General features: G+C 40.7%; 1 protein-coding gene across 1 annotated transcript in view; it reads right to left on the bottom strand.

Moving 5' to 3' along the window:
* The window catches only part of PUM3 (pumilio RNA binding family member 3), a 50,317-nt gene extending 33,951 nt beyond the window's left edge, over positions 1 to 16,366 (bottom strand). Inside the window, exons 1-9 of the mRNA XM_083186022.1 lie at positions 16,210 to 16,366; positions 12,197 to 12,289; positions 11,530 to 11,730; positions 10,265 to 10,400; positions 8,683 to 8,758; positions 6,973 to 7,066; positions 5,405 to 5,471; positions 1,411 to 1,585; positions 329 to 432 (exon numbers count right to left, since the gene is read on the bottom strand). Of these exons, the coding sequence (XP_083042148.1) occupies positions 329 to 432; positions 1,411 to 1,585; positions 5,405 to 5,471; positions 6,973 to 7,066; positions 8,683 to 8,758; positions 10,265 to 10,400; positions 11,530 to 11,730; positions 12,197 to 12,281 (938 nt within the window). The 5' untranslated portion in view covers positions 12,282 to 12,289; positions 16,210 to 16,366. The remainder of the gene's footprint in view (positions 1 to 328; positions 433 to 1,410; positions 1,586 to 5,404; positions 5,472 to 6,972; positions 7,067 to 8,682; positions 8,759 to 10,264; positions 10,401 to 11,529; positions 11,731 to 12,196; positions 12,290 to 16,209) is intronic.
* Positions 16,367 to 16,944: the final 578 nt, after the last annotated feature.

Below are 16,944 nucleotides of genomic sequence, written 5' to 3'. Positions count from 1 at the left end.
AAAAAAAAAACCTCCAGCGATGCCTGTGAGCCCAACACAAGCACAAAAGCAAAATCTCACACACTACAGTGGCGCTGTGAATAGATAACGACACCTACTGTCTACATCAACAGTTGTAGGTGTCACAACTACTGACTCCTCTTACATTGCCCCACACATCAGCACCGATAATAAGGCGCATAATGCCCCAGTATGTAGCACACACTGCCACATTAATATATTGGGGGGTAAGCGTTACTGAAACATAACATGTACCGATTCTCTTCTCCCCCCAATCACCGCTTAAGACATCTGTCTATAGTTTTGTAACCACAAAAGGAAAACTCACTTTTGTGCCAGTGGCACAAGGATCTGTTTCATTTCCTCCAAGATAGATTCCTTCTTCTCAGGCTGGGCCTCCAACACTTTATCTAAGGAAGGATGATCAGTTGACTGTAAAAATAAACAAACTGTTAAATAGATGCTTGTCTACATAGAGTGTATACAGAGCAAAAAAATATACAATAAATAAAAGAAACCAACAAATGCTTTCCCAATGCTTTCATACCCAATGTACTTTTTTTTAAATTGTAAAGAAAGATTTTCTGTATAGTCTGTGGCAGTGTCTGAAATGGTTTACAGTTCATCAGCTGCCATCATTCTGGTCTTTGCACAGGCCTGTGCTTAATTGACATCCCCTGAACTGTTCCCCATCTAGTTAGGGACAGGAATGGAAGGAAGAGAGGAGAGGAGATGAGGTGAGGAAAAATAGGATTTTAAATACCTACTGGTAAATCCAATTCTCGGAGTCCATAAGGGTTACGGGGGTTCACTTAGTACAATGAGGTATAGATGGGTCCAAAGGAGCCAGTGCACATAAACTTCAACAGGGTGTGCTGGCTCCTCCCCCCTATGCCCCCTCCCACAGCCCAGTATAGGTAAAACTGCCCGAAGGAGGAAGATATACTTGGGAGGAGAAAAGATAAAAGTGGTGAGACAAACTGCCACGGCAAGGTAACAATACTACCTGCAGAATGGCAAACCACTGAGGTGGGCACCCAGTATCCCTTATTATCCTAGTAGGAGGCTACTAAGGTGGATTCCCACCATGACCCTGTGTGGAGTTTGTATATTCTCCCTGTACTCCGACAGGGGAAATAGCGGCTGGCGCCTATTCAATGCTGTCGTTCTTGACCGCATTGAAGTGGTAGCTCATCAGAACAGACCCAGCTTTAAAAGCAGTCGGGCCCGTTTTTACAATCCATGGTGGTTTTCCCAGACATGACCCCTTTTCACCGATCAGCAGAGAGGACACCGAATCCTGCCTACCAATAAACTGGCGAGCGGCCCGAAACCAGGCCAGGGTCATGACAGTTGGAACTGGGATGAATAACCCCCAAAGGCTTACTTTTTCCCTCCAAATCATTTTACCTTATAAAAGCGAAATGTGTTTCCATAAAGTTCTTCACAAAGCATATTACGCTGCTCCAAAATAGCTTTGTGGTTGTACGCATACTCAACAATGTACGAAGCCTCAGAATGGCGAAGCAGCTTCTTCACTTGGCCTTTAAAGCTTTTAATTATTTCTGCAACTTGAGCTTTTGTCCTATACATGAGAAAAAATAATAGCTTTATTTTTTTATCACTTCTCTTTATTGGTGATCTAGTAGAGTTATACAATTCACTATTTCCATCTTTGATTATTATGCATTATATTAACAAAATAATTATACATAATAAATCAAACACAATAAGTATTATCAAACTATATCCAATTCTATCCATGTGCTTATTTATCTATACAGAAAATATTAAATCCATAGATCCTTAATTTGTGGGAAATGCCACGCTTCAATTCCATAACCCCCTGAATAGGGACTCATTCTATTGGGGGATCATTAGCCACTACTCTTGTCATATACAAAGAAGTATTTGAGAAACATTTAATTAATAAACGCTTAGTGGAATTAGTGAGGATTGCAATATAACTATACCATTGCTCAAAAAATCTTGCAACTTTTAATTATTTTGTCAAATACACTTAAATTCATTCCATCCTGAAACAAAAAAAAACAAACAAAAAAAGCTTCTCCTTAAATAAAGAAAATGATGGTATTATTATCAACAATAATTTTCAAAATCCTCTTGACACATTGTTCCTGTGGTATAATACCTACGATCGCCCATTCTGGGGTGAAGGGGACATCATTTTTTAAATTGTTTAGGGCTGGGGTAGCCAACTCCAATCCTCGAGAGCTACCAACTGTTAATGTTTTCCAGATCTCCTCACAGAATCACAAGTGAAGTAATTAGCTCCACCTGTGGATCATTTAAAATGTGTCAGTAATGAGTGCACCTGTGCAGCAGCTAGGTTGTCTGGAAAATGTGACCTGTTGGTAGCTCTCGGACTGGAGTTGGCTACCACTGGTCTAGGGCATACCTAGGGACCTTGAGCCAAAATATCCTGACTTTTGGGCATGCCCACAAACTATGATATAGATCGGCGTTGTCCGCTTGACACCTAGAGCATCCATGCGAAGAGGATGCACCCATTAAATATGCCCTTTGAGAGCTTATATAAGTTCTATGAAAAATATTCAATAATAAAAAATAACTCCCTGTAGGAGCTAGCAGGTATCATACAATAAGATCTATGTAAAAAATTTTTTTTAAAAAGGGTGATAAGTAAAGAAAAGGGACTCTGAAGCAGGAATATGGGCTCTAGGTAATTAAGACAGGGTACCTAAAAGGGGAAACTAAAGCCTACTATAGGATAAATGCGAGAATGAACCTGAAAACACCCTTCCCACCCTGCCGATCCCTTCCCCCCTGTCCCCTCTCCAAACTTGGCCAATCTTCTTCATGAAAATAATACAGCCAATGAAGTTGGCTATCCACCCCCCCCCTTCCCCTCTCCCCGCCTACTTTGTTACCTTCTGTATCTGGTGTGTGTTTGTCAATGTCGTGTTTGTATGTTTAGTCCTGTGTGTTTAGTTCTTAAACAGTTAATAAATAGACATACAAAAACCATAAGTACAAATAAAAGGTTATAACTCATAGTAACATATAGATAGACCTATTGTTATTAGGACCCAGGGTTTGGGCGATTCATAATATTCTAACTGGGTATGACACTGCTACTCCGTTAGGTTATCAAATTGACCCAAATAGGGAAGTAAAGGGAAGGGTGTAATGTGGTGAATGTTAATATCCAAGGTTGCCGAGCTTGGCTGCACTTCCTTTAAATAGGGAAATAGTAATATCACATCTACCAGCTTATGTTGGAAGATATTGGTACATGAGTATAACTCTTTGAATAAGAGGTTGTTATCGTAGTAGAGCTGTTAATTTGACAAAAAATGTACAGGGGCGACTAGTCTGACCAAGGAAGGCGGTAAAAATTTTATTTAAAAAAAAAAAAAAAAAAAAAAAACAATAAATGCTATAAGATATAAGAATTAAAGAACTTAGGTAGAATACAGAACAACAAAAAACTAGTTAAAAAAAAAAAATTGAAAGAAGAGTAAACCTAAATATAATAAAGAATAACGCTCTCCTTGGTCGACTACCAACCCCTCATGTATCAGATAAGTAGGTCTTGTTTTATATATGTCTAAATGTTTTATGTGATTATTTGTGGACCACAGAAAGTGGTAAATGTATTGTTCCGCATAAATGAAATTAATAAAAATACTATATAAAGAAATGATATGTTGCAGTCTAGTTGAATTACACCAATGACCAGTTTGACATGAATAAAATGTTTCCACTCTTCTATAAAGGTCAGAAGCCAGGCTCCTAACAGAAGAGAACCGCTGTCATCATTATCTGAATTCTTCCTATATGACCGCTATCTTGTCTATAGCTCTTGACATCCTTAAATGGTTGTTCGGACAATGTAGGTAGAGGAATCTATTCCATTTACCTGGGGTAGTCTGACAGACTTTCCTCCCACAAGACTACAATCACAGAATCCAGCAAAGTAGCAGAGAACCTTCATAAGGTAAAGAGCCAGTCTGTTTTTTAGAATGTGCATCTGCACGCCACATAAGCAACAACAATGTTCTTCTTGCAGTAACTCCAAAAACCATGGATCTAACTGAGAACAAGATCGCAGCCAGAAAGGCTTTACAGAGAGCAAATTAATTTAAGATTTTTTTTTTTAAAGCTTATCCTCTAAATCAGTATGCATATTAGAGTTTCAAACACTGAGAGCCCTAGATGCTGAGAATAGATACAGATGGAGCCTGCCTCTTCATTGCAGGGTCTGGCGAAAATATCGTCAGCAGCGGCCGGCTCCCACCAGGGGGGGGGGGGGGCCCACGCTCGCATGCCCCGTAGCAACGGAGCTTGCCGCGAGTCCCCGCCACCTGCCCTAACGCCGACCAACCCCCGACCCCCAACCCATCTCCCTGAAGCGGAGATGGACATGGACCGGCAGTGCCACAGTCGAGAGTCTGGGATGTGCGTGCGTTCAGTGTAGCCCCTGTCCACCGGTGCTCGCCAGAGGGGAGGCTCTAGCGAGCCATGGCCAAGGACGACAGGGGCTCCATCTGTACACCCAATTACAAAACTGAATACCAAGTGAATTTGTCGAAAAGGTGAAATTGACAAACAAACATTTTATTAAATCGTAATGACTTGTAATGTTTGTCTTACAGCATATTGTAGTGGGTAAGTTTCGGATGACCAATGGGAGCCAGAGGTATTGCAAACAAGTAAGCTTAATTTCCGGCTGACAGGCATAGTCAGTGTAATGCACACTACCAGATACTCTTCTTCCCCCCTAGGGAGCCACCCCTCTCAGCTCCATGCTGAGATAGAGGTAAGCCCTAGCAGGAAAGAAAAACACTCCCTACCTTTCCAAACTAGTTAGGAGACAGGAAAAAAAAAGACAAGGAGGAAGGGAAGGAGTGAGATAATATACCAACAGGTGGGCGGTCCCTGGAAAAAAACACTTTGTCTAAACTGAAGGAAAGGGAGTATATCCCAGAGTTATTGCTGCCATGGGGATCTTAGAAGAAAAAAAAAAAAAACCTCAAGAAGTACACATACCTGACTGTTCACTGTGCCTGACCATATGGATTATTTTTGTCCAGAGAGCAAATTAGGATACTGCAGCTTCCAGATTCTGAAACCCATCTCTTTTTTTGCCAAGGGAAACTCTAGACTTGCTTTACTATCAAATACAAATCTATGGTCTGTGGTTGGGGAAATCATCAACAGACCAACCAGCATTTTTGGAACTTGAATCAGTTCTCTTTGCTGGAAATTGATTTGCATGTAGAGCTGAGCATGACGAACAATAACCATATGGTTATCAGGACTTCAAGAACGTGCAGAAGTAGTATTTTTTTTTTTTTTTACATACAATAGCAATATTAAATCCAAAAACAAGAAATATGAAAAACAATGAAATACTTACCCATACATTAGGAACTTCCTGACAATATTTCTGGCATATTTTGACTTGCTCAAGTTGATTATGTGTTCTGCAGGATACATAAGAGAAAAAAGTACAGACACAAACATTACAGCAAACGTGTGCATTGTGGTGATGCAGTATTCTGAACATGGGCTACTTGATACCAAGCCGGCTCAAAATCAACTTTTTCACCAAGAAATTAGGTCATCATCATATGGTTTTGCAAAAACATCTTTTAATCCATGGTGGGACAGATGTGTCCTCATACATCTAGCCTCAATACGCTATGAAGCACGAGACGCCTGGCGTGATGTAGTTGTCAGGACCCACGTCTGGCATCTTGTCGAAAAAATGTGCCCTAGTCTCAATGCAATGTGACTAGGATGCATGATGAGTCTGAAAAAATTGACTCAGATTTGTATATGGTGTGTGAGTCTTTAGATCGGGCAGAACAAAACTTGAATAGGGAAAAAGCTGTGGCTGTTACACTGCAGCACTTTGGATACAGAGTCAGAAAATCAGGGCACTATCTTATTAACAGCAGCACTTTACCTCAGCTAATAGGTTTGGCAGGTTTTATCCTACTAGCCCTGATGCCAGCGTCCCTTTGCGTGCTGCCTTACCCCCGATAAGCAGCCTCCGGACAGGTAAAAACACATAGGATCTCTAAAGAAAACACCCCCTAACTGAATGCAACAATAACAAAATCAGTCTTTAATCATATTTGTCTATATTGGGGATATTAGGATGGCACCCTCAGTCGTGCAAGTGCCAAATACATTAAAATCAGCAGTTTTCTTGTGCGTCCTAGTCGCATTTCGTTGTGAAGGAGATGCATTTAGGCATAGAAAAAAAAAACACTAAGATTCTCACACAAACGGATGTGCCAAGAGGGGCTGCTTGATATGATTGCAGCAAAGTAGTATGAAGACATACTTGTATGTGGGCTAGGCTGCCTTTTCACACACCATTCAGTGCCCATACACGGGTCCCACTTATCCGAGACACAAGTCAGACCTGTTTTCCCTTGGGCTTCCCCAGGAGGGCTCCATTTAACTTGGCAATTAATATGCCATTTTCATGTGTGATTTATCACATGTAAAAGAATTCCCAGGGAGCTGCTGGGGGACTTCAAAGGAAATATCTTGGGTGCTTTTTAGCACATGCTATGTGCCACTGGTGATCTGATTCAGATTTATATTATGTGCTGCACATCAGATCTCCATGATCCGATGTGCACGAAAACACGCATCGAATCTGATCCGATGTAAACACCTTTTGATTTCACCTGATCTAATCGGCCCGATCCGTTGTAGTCGTGTAAAATCGGCCCAAATTGGACCCATGTATGGGTACCTTAAGATTAATGACCCTTAATGGTTAGCGGCGCCTAGGCGCTCAGTGCTTGCAGCAACACATAGCTTGGACCACTGCCCTTCTCCATCTTAGGGATGTATTTAGGTACTGCACCTGACATCAAAAGCAGCCTTCTGCGATAGAATATTGATAGATTTTTTTATAGATAAATATATTTATTAAATAGAAAAAAAAAAGTGTTAGAACAATACCTCGGAGTTCTTCAAAAACGTCTTGCCTTCTTTTCTCATTTCCATGTTTTATGTAACACTGGATCACTCTGGTTGTATCATGGGCAAATGCAATCTGTCAAACACAATACCCAGATGAAATAGAGGCAATTAATTTCGGACAAACTCACTAAAGGTTACATTTCCACAGAACATCCCCTGGTTTGCACATACTCGTTATGGAAGCAAGGAATGTGTGTCAGCATATAAATGTTATGTCTAATAACCATTAGACACCAAAATTTGGCAGGTCTCCGTGCTCTGTTTTCCTAGGTTGACACGGTTTCCACTGAAATGTGTAACCCGGGAAAGCAAGGCAGCACCGGTAGTCAGCTGCGCAATGGCCAGCCTCTCCTGTCTGGGTCCAAACCTGTGGGTAAGGGCTGTTTCCACTGCTAGTTACACAGGAAAGACCAACTAAAAACTGCACTCATTACACAGGTAATAATCCCGGGTCACTTCACGCAGAATTTTTACAGCGTCACCATTTCCAATTAAGTACTAGGTAGGTGTGTGTTAGTGCCAAAAAAAAAATACATACATACTAACAGGATTTTTATGCCAGTGGAAACTATGTATTATATCAAATCATGAAATACAGCAGAAAAAAAAAAAGTGATAACATGCACAATTATATTGAAATGCTGCTACAACAATTCAATCAGATGAAATGAATGTTTTTTGCTTTGAAATGCCCATACAAATCACAACATGTCAGACAGGCACTTGATGGAAAGAACGTGTTAGCCAAAAAGTTACGCATTTTATTGCTCATGTAGGTTTAAAATATGTAAATAAATGTACAGTAAGTTATAATTGGGGTTTTAGTATGCTTGACAAATTAAAACAATTTCCTTTCTTTTTGGTCTTATTGCAAAAAATAATCAGACTCTCTAGGTGGTCTAGACATATTGGGATATTAGTCTGGATAGGCAACACACTGCAAACAGTTAGGAGAATAAACAGGATGCTCACACTCACTAATTCTTTAGTCTACAAGAAGATGGCTACCTTCCTGTAGATGTATAAAAAAATAGACCTGTAACACTGTGTACCATACTTGTGTATAGATATGTTGTGGTCTTTTATGTGTACATAAAACACATACAGGCGATCTCTATCAATAAATAATAGTTTGTGATACTGCTGCTAGGGACACTTGAGATAAGTATTTCAGAACAAACACGCAGCTTACATCATAAATGTAACAAATCCCTACACCAGCATTGAGATGTAAAATGCACAAGTCCATTTTATACATACAGAACGGTTATGAGAGTTAAAGAGACATAGGGGGTTTGCAATGTGCCGCCGCTATATCCGACGTGGGAAATAACAGCGGCTCCCTATTCAATGCTGTCATTAACGACAGCATTGATGCGGGATCATGGCAGAATGGGCCCGACTTCAGAAGCGGTTGGACCCATTCTGCCGATAACGGCCATGGATTGTCGTTATCCAAGCCGCAGATCGACAATCCACGGCCGTTTTCACGAACACGCCCCCTTTGTGCCCATCAGCAGGCAAGACATTGAATCCCGTCTGTCGTTTTGCGGTCGGTCTGACCTCAAACGGGCCCGGATCACGGCTGTCGGCGGGGATCAACAGCCTTGATCCCAGATTGCATACCCCCCCCTAATGCTCTACAACACTGCATGGGTACCATGCCTTTATTCAATCAGCACCACTCACACTCTTGACGTTTCCCTGGAGCAGCTTCTCCAGTTCATCCATTAGCTTAGACCTCTTTGTGGCATCACAGTCCTTTCTAGTGAAAATACAGTCAAAAGACACTTACAATTCTAAACATAAGAAATCTGAGTAATATACACTACACTTACGGCACACTAAATAAGATTTAAAATTGCCAAGGCACACCATGAGATCTCCACAGGAAAAAAAAAAAAAACCTATTGGCCCCCATATAAAAAAAAAAAAAAAAAAAAACACACTGGTCCCCAAAGGTTAAAAAAATAATAATAATACATTGGCCCTTTACATGAAAAGAAGAGACCAGTAAATAACAGTTTAACTGGAGATGCTGAAATTTGGTTTGGGCATCTCTAGATCTGGGGGCACACTTGAGAACAACTCAAGGCACACTAGTGTGGCACGGCACAGTGGTTGAAAAACACTGCACTAGACAAATAATAATAAAAATAATAAGTTGCACTACAACAGGACTTTCTGTGTAGCCATTATATGGGAGGCATCTCTCTTTCATAAATGCTCTCCTTCCCACTAATTGTAGTGCTTACAGCTGTACTGGATTTTTATGACAAGAGAAGATTGTATGAGAAGGTTGGTAAGCACCAATCTATTGGATAAGTAAATATTGTGGAATCTTCATGCATAAACTAGGAGTACAGGTTGAGTATCCTCGGGACAAAAAGAATTTTGTATAATGGATTATTCCGTATTTTGGAATATTTTTATATTTGAATGAGGTATCTTGAGGCAATTTGCATTTATGTTGTATAAGCACAACACACACATAATATACACAAATATATTTTATTTGTTCATGAAACAAGGTTTTAAAACATAAAACAAAGTTTGTGTACAATCTCAGACACTGAATTTTAATGCCAAGTAATCACCTCCTTGCACATATTTAGTGCCAGTTACATGTTATTTCCTCTGCAGTGCCAGTTACAGATATAGCCAGTAGGTTAACAAAAAATAAAAGTATATTTTGGAGACTATGGTTTTTGGAATAATTTTGGATAACGGATATTTGGATAAGGGATACTCAACCTGTATAAGTAAATCATCCTCTAATTAAAATAGAATAATGTAAAAATTCATTAAGAAAAATTGATTTACGTTATACAACATTTGTATCACTTTCTTCCCAAATCAGACATTAAAACTTCCCTTTGATAAAATTCGAACACAATCACAGACATTATACATTTACTTTAACACTCCCATTATTGTTCCATTCACAAATAAAATTTAAAATACATAATTCCTATAACATTAAGGTCACGCCTAAATTATGCATCACTGGTAAGCTGGTCAGGCCTGTCTGGAATCGCATGCAAAAGTACTGCATGCAATACATTGCGTGCGTTCCTGCTGCCCAGGACCACCCCAGGCAGCTTGAGGGGGGGATTTCAGGCAACTTCGCCGAAAGGGGGGGCCTTTAGTGTGCAATGCTCTGATGCAACTTGACCACTTGCTATAAGCAATTACACTACATGTATTAAAAGGATCATGACTAGATCACAATAAAATGCCCAATGAGCAGGATCGTCTGCTTAAACCGCACCTTCTGATGTTCTCCCAGATCTGCTTGGACTTTTTCATGATGTCATAGTTACTCTTTTCATTAAGTTGCCTGGTCTGTTTCAATTCTCTCTGTTTCTTTTTCAAGTCATCCCGCTTTGGTTTCTTGGCTTCCGAGCCTGTGACGACAAACAATTTAACAGATGCAGGCATTCCATCGAGCATGGTCCTAATAATAAAGCAACAATCATTTACAAGGCAAAACCAACCTTGTTTTGCCTTGTAAATGGACTGCCACTTTAAACAGGTAACCAGAGAAAATCCACACAAGCACGGGAAGTATATACAAACTCCACAAAATTAGGGCCGTTGTGAGAACCAAACCCATGACCTCATGCTATCCATTACACCATACATGCTGCCCTTTTATTTGGCGGCTTATGTATTGACAACTTTACCACAGCTGATAGTACCCAATTCATTAGAATGCATTTCTTGTCCCCACTGAAAACATCTCCAGTATATTTGTGCAAGCATAAGTCCTGATATTTAATAATGTACTTCTATACAGTGTAAATCCCCTTCTTGCGTTTAGGCACCTGTCATCTCTCTTGCCCTCTCTGGCTGCACTGTGACCACTCTAAGGCCAGTATTCAATGCACTTGATTCACCGCTTTTTTTTTCTCTTCGGTGAACTGGGCTGTTTTTCAGCAAAACTGTAAATTTTTTCTCCGAAAATGATATTTGTTGTATTCAATGCTCAGTTTGCTGAAAGCTAACAGTGAATGCTGGCCAGTTATCCATTTCATACTCTCTGCAATTCGCTTATTTCAATGGGGTTTTGGCTCTAATTCGCCGAGAGTGTATTAAATTTTAGAATGGAGAAATGCTTTCACCGTGATTTTCGCCAAGTTTTATCATTTTGCATTCGACATCTTTTTAAGGTGAACTGGAATGTGTTCTTTTAAAATAAAGGTTTTCTTTTTATTTCGTATCAAAAAAATTAGTTATTTAATTATTTGAAGGGTCTTGCTATTTGTTTTTTTTTAAAACTTGCAGCACATTAATATTTTAAATATTATTTTATATTGTTTGACACATACATAGGCACGAGCGGGACCAGCGCAGCGCTCCCTGCAACTCCCCACCTGCCCTGTCTCCTCGGGGCCGCAGCTTCTGCTGCCTGTCTCCCCGCCCTACTTCTCCCCCCTGCTGCTGTGTGCAGCTTGCGGCGGCAGGCAGGGAGAATGTTGTATTTCTGATCAGAGAAACAAAGCTTACAAACCTGATGCACTCAGTTGAACTTACCCCCTTCTTCCCCATCTGCCGGACGCCTTCTCTTCTTTGTAAAGCCATCACCTTGTTTTGTACTTTTGGATACAAACTGTTTTACACTGGCTTTAGCCGTTCTGTCAGGCGTTTTATTGCCCTTCTCAAACTTCTTAGATTTAGGATTTCCCTTTGGGCTTTGCCCTGTAGTTTTGCCATGCTGCTTTTGGGTGCCAATAGCTATTAAGGAAAAAGATAAAATACGTTGCTACAATTCGATATCCTAACCTATGAAATCTACACAACCATCACAAAGATTTTATTTGCATTATAATACAGAAAAATGCAAATATGGTACCCTGCTCCTCACACTACCTCATTGTCAGCTTACCTCATCACCTTGGTCCTGCCACGCATAAACCCATACATAAATATAGGAGCAGACAGGTCACATGCTACTATTAATCATTACTCATCTTCTGCTGTGAACATTCTAAATACATTATTTGTTCATGAAGGAGAAGATTCTAATACTCACTCAGACCCTAGTTGAAGATTTAAAAAAATAATAATTATATATAAGCTTAAGATTAAAACGAGCTAATGATTCTGATCTAGTCAATGGCATGAGACAAGGCCTTGACAAAAGTTGGCGCAATTCTCGATGACAGATTCCACTATACATTTTAATTAAAAATAGATTTACCTTTCTTCTTAAATGTGGTGCTCTTGGGGGATTTGTGTTGAGACTTTGGTTTCGGTTTGAACTGCTTTTTATTTTTTGCTTCCATGACAAACGCTGTAATAAAAAAAAAAAAAAAACACACCAATAAATGTAAGGAAGATATAGAAAGTGGAGACTGCAACACCTTAACAATGAGTGCACACCACAGCTTTTTGTTTCACTACGTACAGCAAGGTAAATTATCTTTACTCTACTGAATCATCTACTTTGATAACAGAGATACAGCTTATTTAATGTGCTAAAGTATATTTTTAGGAGAGAATTGTTAACTGAAACAGTTTCACAAAGTAGCTAGAATATCAAGCAAAAAGTCAACATTTTGCAGTAATGTATGGATTAGAAATACCAAGAATATATTTTGGGCAGTTTATTACTGCAATTTTATATAGCTTTACACCAAAACTGCATGTTAACTCATTAGTCCCATACACACTAGACCTAGGGTAGCACACTCCAGTCCTCGAGAGCTACCAACAGTTAATGTTTTACCAGATCTCCTCACAGAATCACAAGTGAAGTAATTAGCTCCACCTGGGGATCTTTTAAAATGTGTCAGTGAGTAATGAGTGCACCTGTGCAGCAGCTAGGTTGTCTGGAAAATGTGAACGGTTGGTAGCTCTCGTGGTCTGGAGTTGGCTACCACTACAATAGACAGTATCGTTTACAAACAATATTGTCAATAATTTCCTTTGAACTCCCAGGCAAACTATCTAGTGCACACACACTGAACAGTATTTTAAACAACATCGCTCAGAGTCATCATCGGGTCCCTGCTCCGTACATGCAGTCATTGATGATATAGTCAAATATGTGCTGCATGTAGAGACGATGAGGATATCGATAAAACTGGACGTAATTACAAATGATATTGTGCAGCAGGACCTAAATTAGGGATATTGTTTGTAATATCACTTATGCTGTGTACACATGGGGGCGATCGGGGCTGAAATTGCTGGAAATATGGTCGCAGGTGACCATATTGCCAGTGATGGGAGTGTGCCCCAGTGATAAATCGCTGGGTGCGCGCTCCCGGTTTCAGCCCCGTTCTAATCGCTGGTCGCAGGACCAGCTGATTACCTCTGCAGCACCACCAGCAGAGGTTCCCTTTCATCAGCGACCATCTCTGGTTGCTGATGAAAAGGAGACCATATTGCTCAGCTATATATGGCTGAGCAATATATCTCCCCTGTGTGTACGGGGCTTTAGTGTGTATTGGGCTTTTACTGAAAATATAGGATTCTATTAAGCCAGGTACACACTAAACAATTTGCTCCATAAGTGATATTGTGAATGATTTCCCAGGCGAAAGTTATAGTGCAATGGTGCTCAAACTCGGTCCTCAGGACCCCACAGTTTTCATTTTCCAGGTCACCCAGCAGGTGCACTCATTACTCATTGACACATTTTAAAAGATCCACAGGTAGAGCGAATTATTTCACTTGTGATTCTGTCAGGATACCTGCCTGTTTGAGAACCTGTGCAATAGCGCATACATACTGAACAATATCATTAACAATATTGGTTAGGGACTTCAGCTGGCCCCCACTCTGTACCTGCAGTCAAAGGCAATAGTCAAATTGAGCTGCATGTTTACACTACTGAGGACATCGTTAACAACCCGTGGGTCATGCGGAACCATGCTGGCAATGGTTCAGCCTAGTGCTGGTTATTGGAAAGTAGTGAAAACCCACATTGGTTTTTCCCTTAGGCTCATAGGTTCAGGGCAGGTTATTGCTTTTTGGGTTAAAAGGGACCCCATGCATTATTTTTGTGTTTTTTTTTAAATATAATTTCCCTTCAGTTTTGATGGGAAGGAAAAAAAAACAACAAACACAGTAATCAAAAATGACTGACACATTGTTGTGGGGTACTTTAGCCGTAGAAACAGATCAAGCAACTCAACCTGCAGCTAATTGAAACTACCACAAATATATAATACAAGAGATAAACATGCACTTAACTTCAAGATACAGACCAAAAAAAAACCTGTTCTGCTCTGATGAAGAGATTACTCACAATATATTAAAAGTAAATGCATAGTGACAACACAATCCTCATGCAACAAAAAGAGGTAATAATGGATTAGTAATGGCACTTGATGGTATTTGTGGGTGCCGGACGGCTCCCCGACAGTCATTCCTCCGACGTCGGAATCCCGACTGCTACCTCGTGGGGGTCCAAGACCCCCAATAAGGGAGAATAAAATAGGTGGCGAGCGCAGCTCGCCACCGTGCCCGCAGCGTGGCGAGTGCAGCGAGCCCGCAAGAGGCTTCATTGCGCTCCCCACGCTGTGCAGTCAGGATTCCGACGTCTGACTAATGACTGTCGGAATCCCGACTGTCGGGCTACTATACCACACCCGGTATTTGTATGGACCCACTGAGCCCAGTTATACACCTTTCACACTTGCAAAAATATCCTGGGTTTTTGCACATGAACGCGCATCAGCCTGGGATTTAGCTCAGTGTGAAAGTGTCTTGGGCGAATATCCCGTGTTCAGCATTCTGGGATTTGTAACCAGGTCCTGACATGGGTAGAACCCGGAATCGACACGGGATGCGGTCAGCGTGACCCAGATCCCGTTCACTGCAGTGAAAATGCGCTGCTGGGAGGTGCTGACACCTCCCAGAGCCGCCCCGGCCAAGCCTCCAGATGACGCCACACGCCCGACTTCATTCCGGGTCGGGTGGCCAGCGTGAAAGGGTACATTCCCGGGTAGTGTCCCGGGATGCATCCAGGAACACACTCCCGGGTATGACCCTGGGTCTGCGAATGTGAAAGGGGTATTAGCAGGTCCAAACATCTGCCGCACAAGTTATAGGCTGTTTGGCTGAAGAGGGAAAATGCTAACTAAACACTTTAACAAAGTGCACTCTCCCTCCCAACTGCGCTGACTGGCGATTGTATAGATTGTGCGAATATGCGAGTCAGAAATCCACCAGCGGCGCCCGCAGTCACATTTTTAGCCAACACCCAGGGACAGTGCTGTGCTCCTTACACTGACCATTCATACTTTGGGTGGCACATATTTTGTAGACAGCAACACCAATAATGGCAGGACAGCATAGCGCCCCAGGCATTTATAACATCTCTGCATTCAGAAGTGGAATAAAAAGGTACTTCCTCATCTTTGCGGCCATCACTACGCCAGTTACGTTAACCGCTACGTAACGATTCGTAGAGGAAACCATTACAAATCCTGTGTCCATGCCACCCTCCTGTGTCCACACCACCATCTATTGCCTTTTACCTTTAGTAAAGTTGTAGCGAGTGAAGCAAGCCACCGAGCCCAAAGCGTGGCAAGCGAAGCAAGCCTACAAGGGGACAATCGCGATTCACATAGCAGCGAACATAACAGGCGTAAGGGGTGGCAGCAAAGATGAGGAAGCACTAATATATATATATATATATATATATATATATATATATATATATATATATATATATATGTGGACAATTAGAGGCAAGCACACCAGTTTAAATTGAAAGCATGAGAGTCTTTATCAAAAAAGTGAAGGCAAAAATCCAACTTGCAGTACAGGCATGATATAAGGGTTGTTACCAATGCAGGAGAACATCATCCACATTTCAAACAGCAAATGTAAAGGACTGCAGGGATGCCATATTCTAGCTCTAATAAATATATATATATATATATATATATATATATATATATATATATATATATATATATATATATATATATATATATATATATACACACACACACACACACACACACACACATATACATACATACACACACACACACACACAGAGAGAGAGAGAGAGAGAGAGAGTGGGGAGTGCTGCGCAACAAACTAAAGTGACCGAGGCTCGGCTCCAATAACCAAAGCTAAGGTGTAGGCAGTGTTAAAGGGCCCTAATGATGCACACACACACAAGTATGGTTGGAAATACAGTGAGAAGGGTAGGAAGGTTGCCATGGAGACAGCGGGGCACGTAAAACACACCGTATTACAGATGGGCCACCAGCTCCCGTATCACAGCCACCACGAGCACACGTGCAGGAAGTTCTGTAACTCCCCCAAGAGCGCATGCGTCGGCTGCCCTCATCTTACGTTTGCGTAAAGAATCGTCATGCGAAATGTGAAGACACGTTTACATACAAATAAAGCTCGGCGTAGAAAGGAAACAACCCGATCGCGGCCATATTTGTTTCTGGCTAGTTTTTTTTTTGCCAAAAGGTGCTTTGACGGAAAATATAACATATACTAACAACGGCATTCGTATTCATATATATATATATATATATATATATATATATATATATATATATATATATATATATATATATATATATATATATATATAAATATAATATCTGAGATTATGCTGTACCTGCCTCCTGAGTGCCATTCATTCTTGGATTGTTATATATATTATATTATATATATATATATATATAATTACTACTACCTAATAGCAGGTTATATATACATTATTTTTTAAATATTTTTTTAGCAATAAAATCTAGAGGACTATAGTCTGGAAACCCATATAGCGCTGCGCAAGTGCGGGACTGTAGACTGCAACACAAACTGTACATGTTCAGTTCCGACACTAGATGGCGCTATCACTGTAGTGCTCCCGTGAAGCGGACTCGGAGGTAGGGGACCTGCATTGTGACATGCTGGGAATTATAGTTCCACCAACTGTAATTTGCACATTTATAGTATGGATAATAT

Source organism: Crinia signifera, chromosome 1 (assembly GCF_055691185.1).
Source record: "Crinia signifera chromosome 1, ASM5569118v1, whole genome shotgun sequence".
Lineage (NCBI taxonomy): Eukaryota > Metazoa > Chordata > Amphibia > Anura > Myobatrachidae > Crinia > Crinia signifera.
This window is presented reverse-complemented; position numbering and strand designations above follow the sequence as displayed.